The sequence below is a fragment of the Callorhinchus milii genome, unplaced genomic scaffold, assembly GCF_018977255.1.
Source record: "Callorhinchus milii isolate IMCB2004 unplaced genomic scaffold, IMCB_Cmil_1.0 Scaffold145, whole genome shotgun sequence".
NCBI classification, from domain to species: domain Eukaryota; kingdom Metazoa; phylum Chordata; class Chondrichthyes; order Chimaeriformes; family Callorhinchidae; genus Callorhinchus; species Callorhinchus milii.
The window spans coordinates 61,699-84,078 of NW_024704886.1; the positions used below are offsets into that span (position 1 = coordinate 61,699).

Below are 22,380 nucleotides of genomic sequence, written 5' to 3' on the forward strand. Positions count from 1 at the left end.
TTTCCTGCAGAATATTACCTAGCATCTTGTGCAGATTCATGGTAACTTGGGGCTTATCGATTTCGTAGACTACATGAGTGTTAAGCCACGTAAGCCTGGAGATGGCTAAACGGGTTGCCGGATCGTGGACTAGCTACCCTCCTACGCAGTGCATGTCTTATTGGTCCCCCATGATGACAACCCCCGGGTCTAAATTATCTCAGCTAGTAGTGAGTCCTGAAAACTTGGCTATATAGAGGGTATGATTTCCACTCGATATTGCAATTAACCGAGATTTGAACCCATTTAGTCCCTGTACCGGATTGATAGTATAACCCTCTCTACCAGTGCAGATTGGAGACGCTAAGGATCGAGAGCCCCTTACGTATTTCTGTGATTATCTGATATCTCATTACACCTCGACGTGGATGTCCTGGCGTTTTACCAGCCAACCCTTTGCGGGGCTAGTCGACGTAGAAACTAAAAATCAGTTTTGCTACTTTATTTTCAGCAGTCTTCATCGACGTAACCTGGTGGAGGTCACAGTAGTCGCCGGAGTGGAACGGTACCTTATGGTGCTTAGTCTAAGCATTCATGGCGTGACGAAGGCCGGACAGCGGCAGTTGGCCAGACTTACGTTCTTTGCACGTGATTCCTGCCTTAAAGGTTAAAATGCCACAGTAAACGAACGCAGCTAAATTCTGCTACAACAATAATGCGGGCAACTGTTATTGACACGATCGAAAGGGGAGGTGTGGTGTCAATAACTCATGAAAGCTAGTGAGAACCTACTGGGGGGCATATTGATGGACCAGTAGACACACCACTGGCGGCGACATTAGAGTCTCCACTACGAACTAAAACAATGAATGGCGCTCACTTGCCAAGGTCGCGCCACTGCACCGCAATCGATAAATGGACTCACGCTCATACGCCCGTCCCAGGTTACCAGCGACCGAATAAGGAGACCTTATGCTTGATGAGAGTCGATCAAAGGGTTGCCAGCAGCATTGGGACAACGGCCACCCATCCTGGAGGGCCGTTAGAAAGTCAATGTCTGTCGTCCTTTACTTGACTCAAGTTTCTAAAGAGAGTGCGGGCAAATGGATTTCAAGAGTAACGGGAGCAGACCTGTTATGAAGGGCTTGTAGCGATCAGCGTTAAACATCGGCATCCACTACACCACCCGGAATACTGCTGCCCGCGGATGGGCGTCACCTCGAGGTTAAAACTCGTCAATACACTAATAACCTTTTGGTTTCTGGGATCAAGCGTTACACCTCTGGGCAGGAAATGCAATTGCGTAGAAGCATGCTAAGAAAAACCATTCCCTACAGCTCTATTTTCTACGCCCCGCTACACGTGGAGTGCGTATACGTCAGTTCGATTACGATTCAGCCGCCGGGCCGAAGATGCCATCCCTAAAAACCACGGATAAGGTCACGCCCCCGTATGTGAATTAAATTAGCTTACTAATAGCGTATTGTCGCGACCCTGTGACGAAATTTAACTCGGTCCTATCTCCAGACTTGTGCGGGGCTGCTGGTCTGACGTGTGTAAGGAACAATGAAAGATCCAACATAGGGCGTACCGTGTGGCAGGCATAGTGTCGGACTGCACGGCAGCTTTTCAGATAGGCAGACATCCACTTTCGGATATTACGGGCTACGTTGAGACTGTTTGTTCCAATCGTAGATACTTTCCTGTTCGGGCGGGTTTGTCGTCTTTTATATACTTTACACGCATCGATCAATTGGCCGCGAATGCCAAGCATGATGAGAGGGATATGTTGTCTCGATAGTTAGAGATCGAGTTCCGGGTATAGCCCTTGTTAATCCGTTTTTCTGACTGCAGGGACTGGATATACTGGCTTTCCTTCGGGGCATTTTAAATAATTTATAGACTCAAGCGGTAAACGTTTCGGCCGTGCCGCGATTTTACGTCGTTACGGAGCGCCAAAGTTGGAGCACTGAGAGCAATGTACTTCTCTTGGAGAGCATCTCTCAGGCATGTGAAGTTGGATTTTAGGATTGGCGCCTTCGTTTGGACGCAGTTAGTCAGATGATCTCGATCGGGTACCGTTGTTAGAGTAGCAACTCTCTGAAGGACTGATTGTATATAGACGCACGGACCGTGACTATGAGGGTTGGCCTTTCTTTCTCATGCTTCGTGACCGGACGGGACGGTGTACTAACTTATTGTCGAAGATAAAACGATTGCGATACGCAGGCAGAAGTACGGGCGGCCGTGTTGCCTGACTGCTTTATCAACTCGACGTTCCGCTGTTTCGACAGGCTCACTGAGACCAACTAGCCTGAAATACAATTGGATAGTTACCAGAACCTACGCACTCTGATTCGAGTGGCGCAAAGCGAAATAAGCCGACGCTGTAAACAGCCGGAAGGTGTTTGTACAGTCCTGACGCTAATTAAGTAGCCGTGTTGCGGACCATTGAGCCATACTGTAGTTATGTACACTCTATTCCCCAATACAAACAATTGCCTTGTCATTCACCAGTCTCTGCTTGAACCGATTAATTAAGTCAAGGAGCAACTACAAATGCTTTCAGCGAGAGTAATATATCTATCGGGCAAGGTAATACAGACGGTATGACAGCATTTCATATACCTACTGACCGTATTAAGGATTAACGTCGTATGTAACGAGATACGAACGAAGGAGCCATAACTAGCTAGCTGGACTGTGAGTACCTGGTCCGACGCACCTCTAAGTCAACGATACGGTCTCAGCCAAACCGAAGCAGTCCCAACCTTGGAGACTTCCCAGCTTGTACATCCCTAGCATCTTTTCCGGCAATACAACTATCCTGTGGATTACACCAACGCCAATAGATCGGAGTTAGTTAAGCTGCAATATGGTCTCCCTGCCCAGGTGAAGCAGCCTTACGATTGCTATGCCCCCGCTCTCGAGTGACATTGAGTTTGCGTAATACACGCCTCTGAGTAATGCGTTACCTTCATGAGGACTCCTCCATGAAAGTGACCCGCCGGCCGGGGTGGAGACAGTCCTCTCGATACATCCGCTACCCCCGGGTCAGTGCGATGAGGTCGCGAGGCTCAAATTAAATAGCATCGCGAGAAATTGATAACTCTGGATCGTTTTACCCGTATTAATTATCTTAGCTTCACTATTAAACCCTCAGCACTCCCTGCTCTAGGTACGCGGTTAGGACACCTGCTCCGACTGGGCATTTAAGTCGGTCTATCAACAGAGATTTACTCTACACCTTCCTAGGTTCTTAGTTTCGGACATAGGCTCCTCGATCATTACCCTCGCACAATGCAGTATAAGCACCGTATATTGCCACAGGTTCAGCTCTCGGCGCCTCAAAAAGCAATGGGGTGCATCTGACCGGACACAATTTAGGGACGAGCCGGTCCTAGTACCGCATGATAGAGCCTCGAGCTGAATCGGGCGCAAAGATCAGAATAAGCCACTAATTAGCTACTAATACAATATACGTGGCCGCTTCAATTCGAAACGACGATAACGAACCTACTTATCGTCCAGCTAGTTGTTAGTTGCGACGTATCCTAGAACCAGATGGTCTTCATCAGGGCCGTTCAGCTCCTCGAGGCATTAGCACGCGAGATTCACAACCAAGCACTAGTGGAGAAAATCCTACCGCTGTCCTCCCGGGCGGAGTGCAGGCATCACATTAAGTTCATAGTCGAATGGCCTCAGGAGTACCCGCTCTTGTTAGCTATTGGTCTAAGCAGTAGTACACCCCGGGCAGTTTGCGTACTATAACTCCTCTTCATGCCCCTAATGTTGTCTGTAGAATGTCAGCGGGTTGGAGGACCGCACCTCCTAGTTATGACATGACCAAATGGATTAACTGATTTTATTGATATTGCCTCATAGTGGTCATTTTGAACTCGTGTGGTGTCTAAGATACAGTCAAGGAATAAAAATAGTCAAGCCGAAAAGACGCACTTCACCTCCGGGCCACCCACTCTTCTATCGTTTCTGCTCAGCGGTTCCCTTCAGCTCCGATGTGGTTTCCCTTTATGTATGTGTGTTCCTTCCTAAGTCTTTGTATTGTACAGAGACGGTGCACATGAGTTACCGTTCACTTTGCCAGATTACTCTTGCAAATGACTCATCTGGCTCTCTTTGAATTCTCAGCTGGTTTAACAAATTCACCAGATACTTGGTTGATCTCGAACGCTGATGGGTGCCGCCGTGCGCGTGTGCTGCCCCTTTCCAGGTCTGCCTGTGCAGGTTCGAGACTCGGCCCTGGCCCTCAAGGACGAGATGCCCAAGTCGGACGTCAACAAGGAGTACTACACGCAGAACATGGAGCGCGAGGTATGTATCTTGTACTTCTTTCTCACTGTGCGTAGCCAGTTTAACACATAGGCCTTCGCGACCAATATCATCCATTATACAGGTTTTTTGAGTTACATCATGATGTAACCCAAAAAACCTGAATTATGTGCGTTGCCAACTGCACTAATCGGAGGTAGCCCTCAGGGCGAGACCCACAAGCCCCGTGGCCCACGCGACCTCCGACTCTGCTGTTCGTTTATTATTAATGCGGGTCTGCATCAAAATACATTGTTGTACTGCGCTTCTAAGCTCCCCACCTTTAACAACTCATGTGGTGAAGTACGGTAAAATGTAACGCATTGTACATTAATATAACGTTTTACTCCAATCAGGTGGTTGGTAACCAATGAGGTTCGCTACTCTATTAACGAATGTTTTTCTTTATTTGCTCGGTTTGCCCTGTTTGCCTTGTGTGTGCCACCCTTTCTCGTTATATACATAAATCACAAGTGACGGAACATACACGACTTGGTGTGTCCATCTTGCGCGTAACGATCTCGTCGTCACCCGATGAACTGACGCGCCGCCACATGGCCGTTACGGGAACACGGTGACAGTGCCTCCGCCCTTCTCTGTGACCCTGCGACCCCGCGTGGCAGATCCAGAACTCTGACGGCACGACGCCCGTGGGCTCGCTGGGCAAGGCGCAGGCGCCCAGTGACATGCTGCTCAAGCTGGCGCGCACCACGCCCTACTACAAGCGCAACCGCCCGCACATCTGCTCTTTTTGGGTGAAGGGCGAGTGCAAGCGCGGGGAGGAGTGCCCCTACCGGTGAGTGCCGCCCGCGTGGCTACGACGGGCAAGAGCGGTTGGGCTTAAACAAAACAAGTGACGAGTTTTCTCTTGAGTTGGCAATCGAGTGCATGCCTGTGCATTGAGCGGTGGCGCAGTGGTTATCGCACCGCACTACGAACCCTGCGACCCGAGTTTGATTCTCACTCGCGACCAAGAACATTTAAGCAGGTCCCGTGCCCTCCCCTAGGTTGACTCGGCCGTAAACGAGTACTTGGTGCAATGTGTAAACACCAGCACTGGGTAGCTACAGGCGGCCGTGCGTGGTGTTGACCACCCATCCCCTCGTATGTCGTGCCGGCCTTAATAGGTGCTCACTAACAGGCTGAATACGGTGGTTCTTCGTGCCGCGCGTGTGCCCGCCATGTGCTCCCCCCACAGGCATGAGAAGCCGACGGATCCGGACGACCCCCTGGCTGACCAGAACATCAAGGACCGCTACTATGGCATCAACGACCCCGTGGCCGACAAGCTGCTGCGGCGTGCGTCCAGCATGCCGCGCCTCGACCTGCCCAGCGACCGCACCATCACCACGCTCTACGTGGGCGGCCTCGACGACTCCATCGGAGAGACGCAGCTGCGGTCAGTCGCTCGCTCCCACTCCACCAACGTGTCCCCATGTGGTCCACCATCCTCCCTTCCTCTCTTCTCGCCCACTACTCCGCCTGGCACTCTCACCTCCGAGCACTCCCGTCAACCAGTCCCACACAATCTATCTGCCTCCCTCTGCTCTCTCCTGCTCCACCTCCCTTTCCTATCTCCCCCTCCACCTGATTATCTGTCTCCTATCTCCCACTCTACGCCTGCCACACTCTCCTCTCAATTAATTCTCCTCTCAATTAATTGAGAGGAGAGTGTGACATCACTGCCTTCGAGCCATATCCATTGCCCTTGATGTGTTGAACTTTCGCGTTCATTAAGCTCTTTTTAGGGTGACTTAAAGAAAGGTGCTCTATAGATGTAAAATAATATAATAAGAGTTAAAAACAGTCTTCATCATGATACAATATGTTTATTATTTGGCCTGCATTTTCCATTCAGCTTTTGCTCTTTGGGTAAAATAATTTGTCAATAGGTATTGGGCTTTACCTTTCAATCTGAACAGGCACTCATGTGGTTGGAGTACCTGACTTGCATTAAAGAGCCGACCTCCAAACCATGGACCGTTTTCCTTCGCACTGCCCGGGTTATTAGGCATGAAGGCGGCTCTCAGATGGATTTATTCACAGTTCACCAACTCTCAGACTCTGCAATGGAGTGGCCATATCTCCATAGACTCCAAGCGAGTCTCTCGTCATTGGCCGTACGAAAGAAGATTGCAGAGTGAAATCCGGGTGAGGATTCGATGATTTGCAGGGGCTGTGGGTTCCCCGCTCACCTGCCCCTCCACTGAGAGACGGAGGGCGTCGGTGCTGAGTTATCACGGTGGCTTTTGTCGTGCACAGGAACCACTTCTACCAGTTTGGGGAGCTGCGCAGCGTGACGGTGGTGCCGCGCCAGCAGTGCGCCTTCGTACAGTTCACGACACGGCACTCCGCCGAGCAGGCGGCCGACAAGTCCTTCAACAAGCTCATCATCAACGGGCGGCGCCTCAACATCAAGTGGGGCAGGTGGGTCGCGCCGCCTACTCCGGCATGTGCCACTTCATGGTCGCATGACCTCCCCCCGGCCTTGTCCCCGGAACTCTGCGGAACTCCGCTCGAGTTCGCCACCGCGCAGGCCCTTTGCGGTCGGGCTGCGTCGCTCTCCTGACTTGCGTATTTTTTGGGTTCCTGCCGCCGCGTGTTTGTGCTTTGCGGCGCGATGGCCGACGGTTCTCCCCACGTGTTGTAGGAGCCTCTTCAGGAACTGAATTCAGAGAGAATTGGACAACCGTGCCGAGCAGGACTGTCCGAAAAAAATTGTGATATTCATCGAGTCTTTTCTGGATCTATAACAAACACATGCCAGGATAGAACACGTAACAGGTTCTGTTACTTGTTCTTGTGTTTTAAAGCACTCTTTGTTAATAGTAAAATGTTTAATTGACATGCAGTGCATTAAAACCGACACATTTACAATTGTTGGCGCGGGTCATCCGTAACTGGTGTGTATGACAGTTAAAGATGTTACCTGCTTAGATAAAGGATGTCGGCGTGATTGAATTTACACAATATTGTGTGGAGAAGACTGCGGGGGCTGGTTAGTGTCGTGCTCAGGTGACTGTGGTGATGGGCCCCTGGTCCTGGTCTCACATTCGGAAGAGAAAATGAGTCACATTGGGCCCATTTTCTCCTCCTGTTCCACCTTCAGGTGGATGGATACAAATCTTAATCTACTGTTCCACAAGACCGCCCGGGCTTTTCACGTGAACGTGCTTACAGACGCGCGAACACTGATGCGACAGACGTCGTCAACGGCCGAGAAAGATTGCGCATCCACATGCCATTAGCATCCGTTAATTAACACGCGCTACATGTTGACGACTTTCTTGCGAAACCGCGAGCTGCAATTGTCGTGCATTCGTTCAACTTCCTGAAGTGCTAAAACTATAAAACTAAACTTTTTATTTTACCAGGTAAAGCCCGCTGAGCTATTAGCTCATTTTCAGAAGTGACCTGGCCACAATTGATAGCCCAATTAAGTGGCTTATCACGTGGACATTTCTAGCAGCCAAATACTCGTAAGCCCTAAGCGCACGTTTCTAAATGTGGTGGGAAAAAACAGAGGATCCGGGGAAAAAATTCACGTGACCACGGGGGAGAACGTGCAGACTCCAAATATACAGCAGGCATCAAGGTCGAGATCGAAACCACGACCTACTGTTTTCCAGGCGAGGTAGTTAACATCTTGCTGCCGCTTTGTGGCGGCACCGTAGTTTAATACGCGGCCGCAATCGATGAAGCGCTGATGCTGCAGAGCCGTCCTGTCAGCTGGAGAGCGTCAATAGCACGTTCATTATTCTTAGATTTGTTTTTTACCATAGTTGCTGAGTCCAGGCCCCAAGGCCCAAAACGCCGAGTGGCCGGCAACAGACGGCATACTCCTGCAGGGTTTAATCGTCAGCAGTTGATATGCGACGATGCCGCTCGGCGAAATGTTCGCTCCGCTGCGTCACGAGCAGGCAACATCCCGCGGTGCGGGCGCTCATTTACATCCTTTTCTTTGCCAAGTGAGCGGGAGCGGTGGCGCAGCGGTTGGCACACTCCACTGTGAACTCTGTGACCTGGGTTTAAATTCCAGCCAAGGCTAACATCAGTGGGGGTGATGTTGTGGCCAACCCACACTGAGCAGTGGAAACAAACACGTGTGTGTGTGTATTGTGATCTGGTGTGCGATAGTGTAGCGGTTAGTGTGCTGCGCTACAAACCCAGCGACCCGATTATTTGAAGCGGTCCTGGGCCTCCCCAGGTCGACTCGGAGTACCTCGTGTGATGTGTAAACATCGCCACGAGGCGGCTGGGCGTAGTGTTGGCCACACGCTCCCTCGTGTGCCGTGGCGGCCTTCATAGGTGAAGTGTGTACGCTGGTTGTGTGTGTGGTTAGGCTGTCAAATGCTTGACCATTGTCTAGTGCCGCCGGCGTTGTGAGCCCACTGACCTGGTTTCCATCCTGAGCCCTACCCAACACCATTGGCAATTGGTGTGTGTGTGCGCTTGATATGGGTGCCTCCAAGGTTGACTTAGCAAAAAGTCAGCACATAGCTACTACTTATTTTAGATCGGTTGCTTGCAGTGCTGGCCACTTCACCCGTTCTTAATGCCTCTTTAACTGCACTTGCCTCGAGCAATCGTATAGGGTGGGGTGGGTGTGATTGTTGAGTGATTTTGTGTTGATGTTAATCTATTCGCATATCTGCATTTATAATGACGTACACTCAACTGACTTTGATATATGCAGGGCTACGTTATAGGTAGCATGGAGGGCAGTGCAGTATAATCATCTGTTGTATTGTGCTACAATGTCTGTGCTCCCCGCCTTTACCAACTCGCACTGACCGGTGTGGTGAAGTATGGTCAAATAACCACTGACCCACACGGTGTGGTGAGGGCCATCATCCAACAGTGGATTTACAATGAGCTGTACATGTCGAGAAAGGTGTAGTGCTGAAAATGCTGGTTTATGCAACTGCTGGCGTAAGAGCTTCCAGTAAAGCAAACTTGGCCTACTCTTCTACATTGACCAGAACATGTTGGAAGAGGTGGATCTACCCACACTCTACCCCACCACGTGCAAGTGGCTTACTGGCTACCCGTGGTGGCCGATGATTCTCTCCACGTGCATGTACTTACGTGGACGTACACGACCGAGTCTTGGCTTAAAACCAGACATCGAAGTGCGTGACCAGAATCCTGATGGAAAATCCTTCTGCAGTGTTGGCACAAATTTGGCTAAAGCTCTGTTGTCACCGGCGCCGGCCAAAACCGGGTTTGGTGAGACTGCTGCGACGCGGGCTGCTCGCACGATGCGATTGCGCTGACCTGCCGACCTTGGTCAGCAGAATAGCGCGCCCCGTGTGCGGGCGGGCGGGCGGCACACAGACCCTGCAAGAGACGCAGCTCCACCCGGCGGGTGATGTATGGCGAACATGTGCCCCGGCCGTCTTGCGTTTCCGAATGCCGCTTATTTTCGGATTCCTGCTGACTCGGGAAGGCCGATTCGTTCGAATCTTGCCCCTATTTTTTGATATCGCTGAGCGGGGCATATTTCTTGCGCTTCTTATTCCACGGAGGTGCCAAGGGGGAGCTAACGCTGCGGCTCTGCCGTCGCTCGCCCCCGGCCGGAGAGTGGGAAATCATCGGGCCGTTAAGTTGTCGCCATGCCGTGGTGATGTTGGCCTGACTGGGCGGCGCTGTTGGAGCGCACATGCAGTTTAAAGGTCACGAGTGAAAGTATCAGTCTCGTTCGGTGTGGTCCAATGGTCGGGCGCGGGTCCTTACAATAAAGATGTTGCTCTGCGAGTAGTCGGCAGGACCCGATGGATTAAAACCTCACACGATTCACCGATTGAAATTAATTTCTGGACCTGGGATTCGTGCTTCGAATTGTCTTCATTAGCCATGATCTATCTGCCTGTTGGATGAAGTTCCTCCCCAAGTTGTGACCACTTCTCAGTCTTGCGATGAATCAAGCAAGCCATCTGACACCTGCACACGGGCCGGGTTAGTTTCATTGCCCTTTGTCATCGCATAATCACAAGCGGCTTTCCTTCCCGTCTTTCATCCCATACCGACCAGCATGGCGAATGATGGCCAAACAACCCCCATAACCGATACGGCATAGGAAGTCCTCATCCAGCAGTGTATTTATAAAGGGCTGTACATTATAGTTATTATTATCATCACAATAAAGGAAATTTCATGGGCAGGATTTTGAGACCGCATTAGATGTACACCATGTGCAAATGGATTTACATGAGACCCTAACCCAAGCGCTAAGGGACCAACAGGTGGCGATGGGTCTATTAGCGCGCGGTGCGTGGGAGGGGTCCATGGAATCTGCAGCACTCTGCCCGTCTTGCGCGCCGCTGACTTGGCTTCCCCCAATCACTTTGAGCGCTCCGCGACACGGCTATCCGTCACGGGCTCTGCGGGGGAGATCGTCCTTATCAGCTGGGTGCACACTCCTAAAAAGGCCGAAAGCCACCCGTGTAGCGCGACACCGGCGGGCCGCTTGCGAATTCCCCACCGGTGACGGCGGCGGCCGATGGCCCGGTCGCGCACGGGATCCTTGACACGACTGGCTGGTTACCGTTTTTTGCTCGGCAGAAGCTGCGATGACACCTTTGCGTTCCATCCCCCACAGCTTGCTGATCCCTCTGCTGCGGCTTCGTGAAATGCCCACGCGGGCTGTACCGTAACGTCCTATGTCGCCCGCGCTAATTAAGACTGCGACCAAAAAATACGGGGCACACAAGCGGCGTTTTAGTAGAGCCGTCTCTTACTGTGCCCTCCGCATAGCCTCATCGTGTTCTCCAAGAAGCGGTGGTTCTCCGTGCGTCAGTCACCTGACAATATTTGTCTTTGCTCTCATTGGAGCCGTCCGAGGTTGAGTTGTTGTAAAGGGTGACCTTCCTACATCTTCATGCACATGTGCAGATCTTTGTCAATGGACTGCTGCATGGGATCGCCCCATGCCGTGTGTGTCGTGGGGGTTTTTGTCAGCTTACTGCTCACTGGTCAGTGGATTTTGCTGCAATGCCCTCTGCTGCTCACTCCGTAGCCACACAGCAGCCTATAATACCAGTTGTTTGGTGGTCATCCTTCCAAGCTCTGTCCAGGCTCCATTCTGCTGAGCTTATAAGATTGGATGAGATGGGGCACATTCCAAGTGATTGGCTCATGGGCCACTTTTATCACCAAACTTAAAACTTGAACAGATTTTAACCTTTTTCCAGATTGCCGGTGGGACACGTAGCCTTCGTGTCCACCTGCAAACGTGCATTCCTTTTAAATACGCTAAACGGCTGAGTGAACTGCCCCCTCCACGACTTTTCGCGCACGCCCACCACGGAGCTCGTTCTCTCAAACGCCGCTTCCCGTTGAAGGAGCGCCACCCCCTCCCCCCCTCATTACCCTGTCCCGCCGGGAAGGCCCTCGGAAAACTTTACGGCCACGATAGCCAAAAATAAGACAGAAAGTGACCGGTGGCGACGCCATTGAGCGTGTCAGCGGCGAGTGACGTGTTGGCCAGCAGTTGGCAGTGCAAACAAGTGGGTTCTTCTATTTCCGTCATTTGTGTTGAATGTGCGCACAGATTTCCCTCGCGCTCGCAAAGCGCTCATTGCAAGACCAATCGGTCAAACATCCCGATGCTCGACCCTCCTGAAAAGGGAGTCTTGGGAGTCGATGTGATATGTACCGTTTTAATGATTCATCGTAACATCTGCTCGCATCATGTCAATAGCAGCCAGATGCTGGAGGTCTGAAGCTGACCATGTGGTGGAATATTTTAAGAGCAGACCTCTGAGAGCAGATGTTGACCACAGTTAATGTGGGAATGGGCAGTGGGAATGAAGCAGTGGTCTGATGGCATCGTTGGTATTGGCTGTGATGACCTCTTGACCTTCACGCCTGTCAAGTTTCACGAGCCGTTAAATGTCGATTTCTGTCGAGTTTTCAGATGTCCGTCGAGTGAGGAGTGTTCTTCTTGCTGTGTTTAATTGTAGTTTGTGGAACTCAATTCCCCGGGCCGCACGGTGACCAGGAAGATGGCAGCACAGCAAGTGTGCTTTCTCGCGCAAGCAAAAACGCTCATTCAAATTATTTGGCCAAACTTCGCAATGCGGACTGTTCTGAGAAACATCTTGTGGTTCAGTGACAATGTCATGGATTAAATTACATCATCATTGTCATCGTCTCTATGATGTGTGTGTTTCTCAATCTCTCCTCGCAGTCGCAGGGAGCACCGAGACCACGGGAGGAGATCAGGGCTGGCAAGACCATGACGGATACGGGTGCCAGGCTAGAGCCTGTACCGGGCCTGCCGGGAGGTACGCTGTTCATACAGCAGTAAACGGCGCAGCGTCGAACAGTGCACACAGACTTAACAGTACGAAGTATAGCAGCACCATGGCACAGTGGCACACGCCAGAGCTACACAAAGCAGAAGCACATTAGAAGGCGCACAGAGCAGCAGCGCACATCGCATAGCGTGACACAGTGGGTACGTGATGCGACAGGAAGGCTGCACGGTGCTGGAGCTGTGCAATGGAGTGAAGCCCGACAACGGATCTTTCTCTCTCTGCGCTCTCGTTCCATTCCCGCGTCCTCCACACCTGCAACCTCGACCGCTGGTCGACTCCCTCAGTGAAACTCCACCCAATGGGGAGGCCGCTCGCTCCATTTAGCTGTGCCCTCCTTTGGCTGCCACTTTGTCGTTAGTCTCGACCATGTGCAGCTCTTTGTCTATACACTGCTGGATGAGGGTCGCCGCATGCTGTGTTGGTCGTGGGGTTTCTTTGACCGTACTTCACTCTGGTCAGTGGATATTGTTGCACTGCCCTCTCCTGCCCACGACGTAGCCATACAGCAGCCTATCATACTAGTTGTGTAAAGTGGTCGTCCTTCCAAGCAATGTTCAAGCGCAAAAGCCTGCTTAGCTTCTAAGACCTGACGAGATTTGGCACTATCCAGGTGGTTGGCTCATGGGCCTCTTATCACCAAACTTTAAACTTGATAAGACTTCAACCTGTTGCCAAACGGCCCGTGTGACACTTAGCCTTCACATCCACCTCCAGCCGTGACTTGTCCTGCCCAAGCCCAATCTCTTCTGTAAACGGCCAGTGTGTTGTCTCTAATGTGCGTGTGCGTTTGTAATCCACATGTCACTCTTCCAATGACTCGGCGTAATTTGCTGCACGTGCCTCCCCACACTGCTTTGTACACTTTTCAGCTTTTGTTCCGATTTATGCTAAATTTAACTTTTTTTTTTACCAGATAAAGCCCACTGAGCTATTAGCTCTCTTTTTGGAAGTGAACTGGCCACAAAAGATGGTGACTTATCACATGGAAATTCATAGCAGCCAAATAATCTAAACGCATTTTCAGGGAAAACATGAAAATTCCAAATATACAGATGTCGGGGTCCGGATCGAACCCATTACCTCCTGCAAACCGGGCGAGGAGATAACATCTCGCCACCGTGGCACCCATACGTTGCATCACTGCTCGTTCTTAATTCATGCAGGGTTTTTCTTCAGAGCAGTTGCTGAGCACAAGGCCCAACAATACATCCCGTCAAACAGCCAGCAACAAACGGCTCAAGCAAAGTGCTGATAGATAAGAGTGAAACACTCTTCTTGAGTTAGGTTATTATTGTGATAAGAACTTGAGGAGAAAGAGACAATGATGGCAGGGAATTCCAAAGTGGAGCAGTGCGAGGGAAGACACAGAAAGGGAAGTGAGGTGACCTTGCGAGTGTGGGGAGTCTGCGGGTGAATGGATATGTGGGTTCGTGAGTGTGTGGTTAGTGCACTCTACTACGAAACCAGTAAACGACGCGAGTTCGAATCACACTCACGACCAATAACAGTCGCGAATATTTGAACCGGTCCTAGATCTCCCCTAGGTCGACTCGGTCTTAAATGAGTCCATGGTGCAGTGTGTAAACATCAGCACTGGGGAGACAAAAGTGTCCAGGAGGGGTGTTCGCCAACCACCCCCTCGTATGCCCTGTCGGCCTTCATAGCAGTTACTTGCTAACAACACTCGTCCCAAGAGTCTGTTAAAGGCTGTACGTGGAACCTTTGTCTTGCGTGGGTGGGACATTGAGTGAGCGCGTTGGTTGAACACTGCATGGATCAGACGAAACTGTCATTCTGGTCGACCGAATGGGGGAAGAGTCGTTAGGTCCCCCTACCCTTGCGTCAAATGTACGAGCGTGGGCTTGATGTAGGGGTGCGCACACACCTGACACGAGCCCCCCAAGTCACCCCGACCCCCACCGGCGGCCGTGCCATCTCTGCAGGGCGCACGGAGCCCCGGCTGGGGGGGCCCCACAGCTGCCCACGCGGCTTGGCACGCGCGCGCTCATCTCAAGGATCTGCGTGCGCCGCAGCGGAACGGCCGCAGCTGCTGTGTTCCCGGCAGCTTGGAAAGAAAACCTACTTTTAATTTTAGATATATTTAACATTTTCCACCAATTATGCCCGATTGTGCCTTTGGCTTGCTGAACGCACGGAGCGAGTGAAAAAAGGCCCCCACCCCCCGTTTCTGTTTCGCTCTGGATATTCCCCCAAACCGGCCCGACCGGCCAGCGTTGCGGGGGATCGATTAACCGGGGCTTAGCCCCACGTGCTTAGAGGGCGGCCCACGGTTCTCTTCACCTGCGCGGACGAGACAGCGGATCGGCTTGCCACGGAAATGTCACGCGTTTGCGTCAGCCTCTCCGGCTCCGCGCTCGACTGAATTAGCGGCCAATGAAACGTTGGAGGGCTAGGCTTTGTGGGCTTGGCAGCGGTGCAGAAAGGCGCAGGCCGAAAATACAACCGCGCCGAACTTAATAAATAACGCACGGCGCGGTGCCTCTTGCTCGCAATGACTGAACGGGGGATGCGGGAAGGGGCGGGAGGGGTCACAGATAAGTTAAATTTGCATAATGCGAATTGGCTCGCATTATATATGCTGGACCCTGCCATGGCGATGATGGAGAATTTCACCGCTTGCCCCAGCCTTTTGCTGGAGATGAGCAGTTGCACGCGTGGCCATCGGGCAATGTGGGCAAAGAGACGCTGTGTATTTTTTGACCACGGTAATTGTGCAACGAAGGGGTCGAGTTGCTGCCTCGCTTAAACAAAGTTGGTTTTCTGGTTTGGTTTGAGACGTGCATCACCTGTGCATTGCAACATTAACTTTGAGCTAAATCAATAAAAGTCCATTTACAAAGATGCCGTAGTGCCGGCTGCCCACTCCCCCGTCACGTGCCGTGCCAGCCCGGCCTTAATAGGTGCTCGCTAACAGCACTTGCCCCTGACAGCTTGGTGAAGGCTACATGGAGGGGGATCTTTGTCTTTGTTTGTCGCGTGAGCGCTTTGCGTCTGTGCCTTTACAGCGCTGCCGCCGCTGCCCCCGATGAGCGGAGGAGAGTCTGGCGAGGAGCAGACGGAGGCGAATTACTTCAACCTGCCCCCGGCCGTGTCCCTGCCCCCACCGCCCCCCTCATGGGCATGAGGCTGCCACCACCACCCGCAATGGGCTCCATGCCCCCGGTAAGGAGCCCCCCACGTGTCTATCGCTCGCTCAGCACGCTTGGGGGTGGGGGGGAGGCGATCGCGGCCTGGGCGTTGGTGACCGGGTCGGTGGTGTACGAGGACAGCTGACGAAGGAGGCGTTGGGTTGTGCTGTGAATGTGTTGTGTCTGCTGCTATTAGGCCATGTGATCGTGCTAGACTACATAGCGCTTACTAAACAACAGCCAGCATGAGCACTCGACCGCCCAGCACCGGAATCGCAGTATTACCGCGAGAACACCCAGCCCGATCACTCAGGGCCATAGCGTTCTTGGCGCGGGCCCTGGTGCTTCGCGCACAACATTCCCTCGGCGTTACCGTCTTGTCCTCTAACAGGTGCTCGCTAACAGCAGTTTTCCTGCCGTCCATGGCACTAAACGGGATCGTTGCCTCTGATATAAACTATGAAAATGCATTGGCTGCGAGGATCCCCTCGTGTGTTCCAGGCATGCCAGATGCCCACATGGTGCACTCACGCCATGGGTTATTTAATTGGCGCTGGGCGAGCTATGAATAGTGCCCATTAGTGGCGCGTCGCATGCCCGGGGGTCGGTGGTGGTGGTGACGGTGGCGGGCATGAGGACAGGGGGGAGCAGCCCACTTGGTCACCTAAGTGCACCCCCCCCACTCCATCTCTCTTACCGGATTCTGATTCCTGCCCGCAGACCCCCACCCTCCCCCATCGATTCGTCCCAGTTCGTAGACCTCAGTGTAAACACCGAGACGCGTTTGGTTCTTGAGTGAGGGAGACCGCTCATACGGTCGTTGCCCTACGTTGAGCCGCCAGCTGACAGACCGCTGTGGTCCATTCATTACTTTCAATGCAAAGATGCGTCGTTAGTTGTTCTTGTCATGTTATTTTATTGTTTTGCGTCGAACTAGACTCGTCCCTTACAGAGTGGGGTCTTCTCCTATAAGCACCTGGCAGTTAACCAGCATTCGTTTAAGTAAACCCAACTCCACCGATGTGGCACTGTCGAAAACCGGTCCAGAGCTGTATTCAACTACTCCTGCTTAAAAAATATCTATATGTATGTGGACTCCCAGAAGGCTGTGCAGCCAATGGGATGTCGAAAAAAACTTTTATTACTTTTGATGTGGGGAGACAAACATGGAAGGAGGCGAAATGGCCTGCTTGTGTTTACTTGGGTTTAAGACGGGAGACCGCTGAGATTCACTCGTGCGGTTGAGACGAGAGACCCGCAGCACTGTTAGTGTCCTCTCTTCTACCCCTTGAGAGACTCTTGACATCTGCCTTCTCTTTGGCAAGGGTCGGGAGGCTTCAAAAGAACCAAAGTTGTTAAGCAACATCCATTTTTAAACAATCCTTTAAAAGGTTTCTTATTTTGACACGCCACAATGACCTGCTTCTGCGAGCGGTGAAGCGCGGTGGTTAACGTAACGTAGACTCCTGCCGACTTGCAGGCCTGTGCCATTAGGGATCCCCTCGGCTTAATGAAGGCAGTACTCTTGAGACACGTTGATATGTGTCTAAGTATTCGAAACTAAAACTAAAGTGTGTGTTTTACTCTGTTTTACCAGGTAAGCCCCACTGAGCTATATGCCTCTTTGTTTAGAAGCGACCTGGCCACAAATGAGAGCTCAACGACGAAGTGGCTCATTGTGTGGAAATGTACAGCCGCCAAATACTCTGAATGCATGTTGATTCTAAATGTGAAGAGAAAAACCGGAGGACCCAGGGAAAAATCCACATAACCATTGGGAGATGCAAACTCGAACCCACGACCTCCTGCATATCAGGCGAGGGAGTTAACGTCTCGCCACCACAGCGCTCGAATTTGTTTATACCGGCCCCTTGTGCCGTGCCGGCCTTTAACCAGCGCTCGCATGACAGCTTTGTACAGCGGGTAAGTGAAGAATCTCCGTGTGTGTCCCGTGTGTTCCCAGGGTTCGGCCCTGGCGGATTCCTGCCTCCGATTCCTCCGCCGCTGTTCATGAGGGGCCCCGTGCCCATTCACTATCCCTCGCAGGACCCTCACCGCATGGGGCCCACACGGGCGGAGGGGGAAATCCCAGCAGTGACTGTCTCCACAAGATCAGCCGTCGTCGCCGCCTCCAAAATCTGCCCTCACAATATCCCGCCATTCGGCTTTCGGTGTTTGCTCTGGTCGGCAAACTCGTGGAGACCACTCCAATGCCTGTCCCGGCAATCGGCCCTCCCCGCCATCTTGCACACGCTCGCCTGCCCATATTCTCTTGGTGGACATACCTCGTATCTGTGTCTCGGAAATTTGTCCCCAATGCCAACAACTTCTTCACGATCTGCTTCGTAAGATGTCTCGGCAGCGACGCTGCAATGGAACGTCCAGTCAAAGTCTCCCCATCAGTTGTGCGCAATTTAGTCCTGTTTGCATTTTTAATGCAGTCTGTCAGCTGTTTTCCAAACTACCACTGCAAGTGTGGTTATTGATAAAATAACTTCAAGGGCTGCAAGTTTACTGACCATTCAGCTTATTCCTAACGGCACCGGTGTGTCAATAACTAAGAAAACTCCGGAAATGGATTATGCATAAAACTGAAGCTGGACTCGATGCACACAACTGGCACTCGTTCAATTTTGGAATAATTTGTGAAAGGTCTGCATCTCTCTTTTGAAGTGGGCGCTGACACAGCAATCGTCTGCATTGGTGGCCTTAAGCCAGTCGTGGATATTCCACATTCCTATGACAGGGCCTGTTTTTTTATTAGGACCGCGGGTTGCTTAACTATTTGGTCATACTTTACCACTGTTGACTTACCACAAAGTGATACATTCTGTTCTCCTCTAACGAGGAGAACACCGTGTTATGCAGAAATCGCATTATAATAAATGATATAGGGGTAAAGCACAGTCCGCGATAACACGTGATATGCGTTTGCAGATGTGTAGCGTCGAGAAGCATCCAGGATTCCTCGCGTGTGTGATGCTACGCCGAGGCAGCCGTACAACCACTTATTCCTACTCGCGCGGCGTAGTTCTGTTCACTCGATCGCGTTATATCCAATTCGCATCCCGCGTTATAAAAAAGTGGTCCCTTAATACATTCATCGCATTAAATCCAATTCACGTGATGTAAACACAATGCCTTATAGGAGACCAGACTGTTCTTATTTTATTCACCCCGCAGAAATGATGCGCCGTGTTGACCCCCGACTGGGCTTTGAACCTGCAGGCTTAATCTTGTGAGTGGAGCTCTCTCACCGCAGCGAGCGTGCGAGTGTATGCACAACCTGTGTTGGCTGTGGTGAAGCAGCGTTGCACTGCGCTACCACTCCCGCACCACCGTCCCATTGCTCATGCCGCAGCCCTTTTCTCTCCTCCGCTTGCGTTCACCGTTTTGATCGGAGTTGGCTACAGCTGCAGCTGTCTGCTTCGCTGCTTGCGTGGTCTCTGGCCAGTGCTGCTCTGCGGCCCAGGTAAACGTCACGCATGTTGCAGCAGCAGCAGCAGCATCAGCAGCAAGGGGCCCCATGTGACAGCAGGCAGGTCGTCGTTGCTGGGTGGCGTGCGATGGCGGCGGCTCGTGAAAACGCACGCTATATTGTAAAGCAAGTCAAAAAAGAGTTTGTAACGTGTTCGTTTAAACACGTATTTACGAAAATGTCTGGGTGTTTTTTTTTATTATTCGAAGCATATGTTCAATAGAGACCTTTACTTTATGCTGGCTTTGTAAGCTTGTGTCGGGATCTTCCAATATTGGGATAAAGCGCCTTAACTTTGTATTTGCGTTTAATGATTTTGTTCCGTTATCAAACCGGGCCACACGCCTGACAACAAGTGCGAGCGTTTTATCCGCACTCCACGACGTTGCTCGCTTGGCTCTGGATTCGTGCCGAGCCGCGCGTGCCAAGATTGTACGTACGGGTGAGCTTGCACGGCACTCGCCGATCTGCAGGGAACGTTGGTTGGCCACGTGGTTCAGGGTGATGCCCATTTCCCATGGAGAGACGCAGAGTCGGCACCACTGATATATCCTGGGTTTAATCCTAGTCGCAGGGCGTGTTCGGTGAAAGCCCACGAGTTTGTGATATTCCGAACGTTGGACATGGCTGGGAATCTTACTCTGGTCGCCCCAGTTCATTGTGCAGCGTGCTAACCACCGTTCCACCACGACACCGTAGCCTAATCCTTACCATAACAATAACAATAAACTTGGGTGAAACCAAATACGTCGCTTCTTCTCAATCTGATTTTGTGTTCCCCCATAACCAGATTAAAACTACTAACAGACGTCGCATTCCCGTAGTTTTTTTGTACGATGTAAGAACAGTTGACTGAATTGTATACGCGTTGGTGGAAAGGCAGTTTGTGCCAATATTTGACGGAAATGGCCAAATCCCGTTGATTTTTCTGTCCATTTGGTCTTTTTTTTATCCTCCAAAATCAATTGGCACAAACGCGTGGTTTTTGCCCACGGTGCGATTCAGGGCGGCCTAGCGTGAGCCAAGCTTGTTATGTGTCACGTTTGATTCAAAACACTTTTTTTTGTTTTTACATTGTCCCGCTCGCTCTGATTTTAGAACCTTACCGCGCGAAGTAGTTTTTTGTAACTGCGTGCGATGTCCCATCATTTTCCAGATTATTTTTCAGGTTCTCTTGGCGTCTTAGTAATAAACGACACCTTTCAAAATAAACGTGTCCTGACGGATCGTGTGCGCCACTTTGTTTACTACGTTTTGGCAGCGTAACACAACGCGGTGACATTTCTCGGCGTGGCACGCCGAGCACCGGTGGTAATGTTGCTCGCAGCCAGGCAAGAAACATTTTCGGGTCAAAACCTAATTTCCTTCCAGCAGAACCCCAACGTGCTTCTCTTGCAGTCAAACTTACTGCTTCCTCCTATCTCCCAACTCTCAAATGCAAAAGCACATTTGCGTGATTTTTTTTTTCAAGTTGCTCAACTCCTTGAGAAAGGTAAAGTGCATTCTGAAATCCTCAAAGGTAGATGTACGGAACGTTTGGATGATTTATTTTCATTATCATTCGCCGAATACGCGGATCTTATCCTTTTGTGATTGTGGCCTGATCAGTAAAAATAGATGCTTCACCCCGCCCCCCCCTGCTGTCAATGCTGTTCAGCTGCTAATAGATTTAAACGACCCCGTTGGCAATGCTGTAAACATACAGGTTGTAATTTTTTACAACCAGTTTTCATTCAGAAACGTTTCTTAATATGATAACACTGCACATGTTATTTGTTACTGATGTAATGGTATGTGTGTGTGTGTGGTCAGTGGTAGAGAAACATTTCCTAAACACTGCTTCTTCCCCTGGTGTGGGTTAGCCTCCAAGTCTTCGTTATTCTGTGTAGAACAGCGTATACACTGGACGTGTCATAGAAAGAAGGCTAATGGGGCTAATTCTTCAAGTCGGGGTTAATCACCATTTTTTTATTCCTTTAATTCAGCTCTGTTACCCAGAAAAGCCTCACCGTATTAACTTTATTTCGGGAGCGGTCCTGCCAAGTTTTTGCAGCGTGGCCCTACGATTGCTACATTACCCAATTAAGAAATTTGTGGGTAGCTTTTTTCTTCAAATTATGACCGTTCCGCCGGTCCACACTGGCTTGCACTTCTTAGAATGACACCGTGGGATCTTTAACGTCCGCCGTGAAGCAGAGAGTGCGCGCGTTTTATAGTTGCACCCGTTGGATATATTCCACGTTGCCACGTTGTGGGCAATCTTAAGACAACCGCTGCTGACTTAGCACCTAATTGAGAGAGATGAATGGAGTTTAAAATAATTAACAAACAAACATTTTGTGTAAGACCCAACCCAAAAGATCACTGGGTCCACCCTAAACCGCATCCTCAAACCATGGCAGATGTCGATACCTGATGCACAAATGGAAAATAAAAATCTCTAGTGTGCGACTGTGGTCATCATACAACATGTAACGACGCAATGCCCGATCCGCAAATACGAAGGAGACATCACAGCGATGATACTCCGCTGCTCCTGATGGGGTTATCTGGCTTGACCACCCGAATGTGAAATTGTAGTTGTTGCGCTGCATCTACATCAGCCATACGAAAGAAGAACATTGATCCGAGAGAAGTGATGGGCAGTGATGGTAGCTCGCGTCCCACTGAGCAATTCTAACCCAGCGGTGGCCAATACGTGGATCGCTTTCGACGGGTGGACGGCAAAATATTTTGCTGTGGATCTCAGGACAGGTCAAAACAAACGCTAACTTAAGCAGACACAATTTGCGTTAAGACTGATGGCAATGTGAAATCCCCGATAATGCATACATTATAAACTCATTTCTACCAATAGATGGCGTTAGTACGGTATGTCCTTGGTACAGGAAAACCTCGCCAAACGCGGTGTCTCGGCTCCACACAGTTTACCTAATGATGTCTTTTTCCGGAACATTGGGGGGGGGGGGGGGACGTTTCGGCCATACAGCTCGACGTTGCTAACACTTTTGCTAACATAGTTGTTAGGCCTACGAGAGGTGAGAGTGCTGCATCTGTTGGAAGGTCCTCTGGTGGGAATGAATGGACTGTGAGAACGATTTCTTTACCACGGTGATGCTTTACA

General features: G+C 51.0%; 1 protein-coding gene across 1 annotated transcript; it reads left to right on the plus strand.

Moving 5' to 3' along the window:
* The first annotated feature begins 3,543 nt into the window (after positions 1-3,543).
* Positions 3,544-18,127, plus strand: LOC121851805 (pre-mRNA-splicing factor RBM22-like). Its single transcript, XM_042345893.1, is given in 9 exon segments — positions 3,544-3,718; positions 4,211-4,311; positions 4,932-5,104; positions 5,507-5,707; positions 6,571-6,739; positions 12,506-12,596; positions 15,656-15,753; positions 15,756-15,811; positions 17,737-18,127. Coding segments are annotated over 9 exon segments (1,455 nt in total).
* The last annotated feature ends 4,253 nt before the right edge of the window (positions 18,128-22,380 follow it).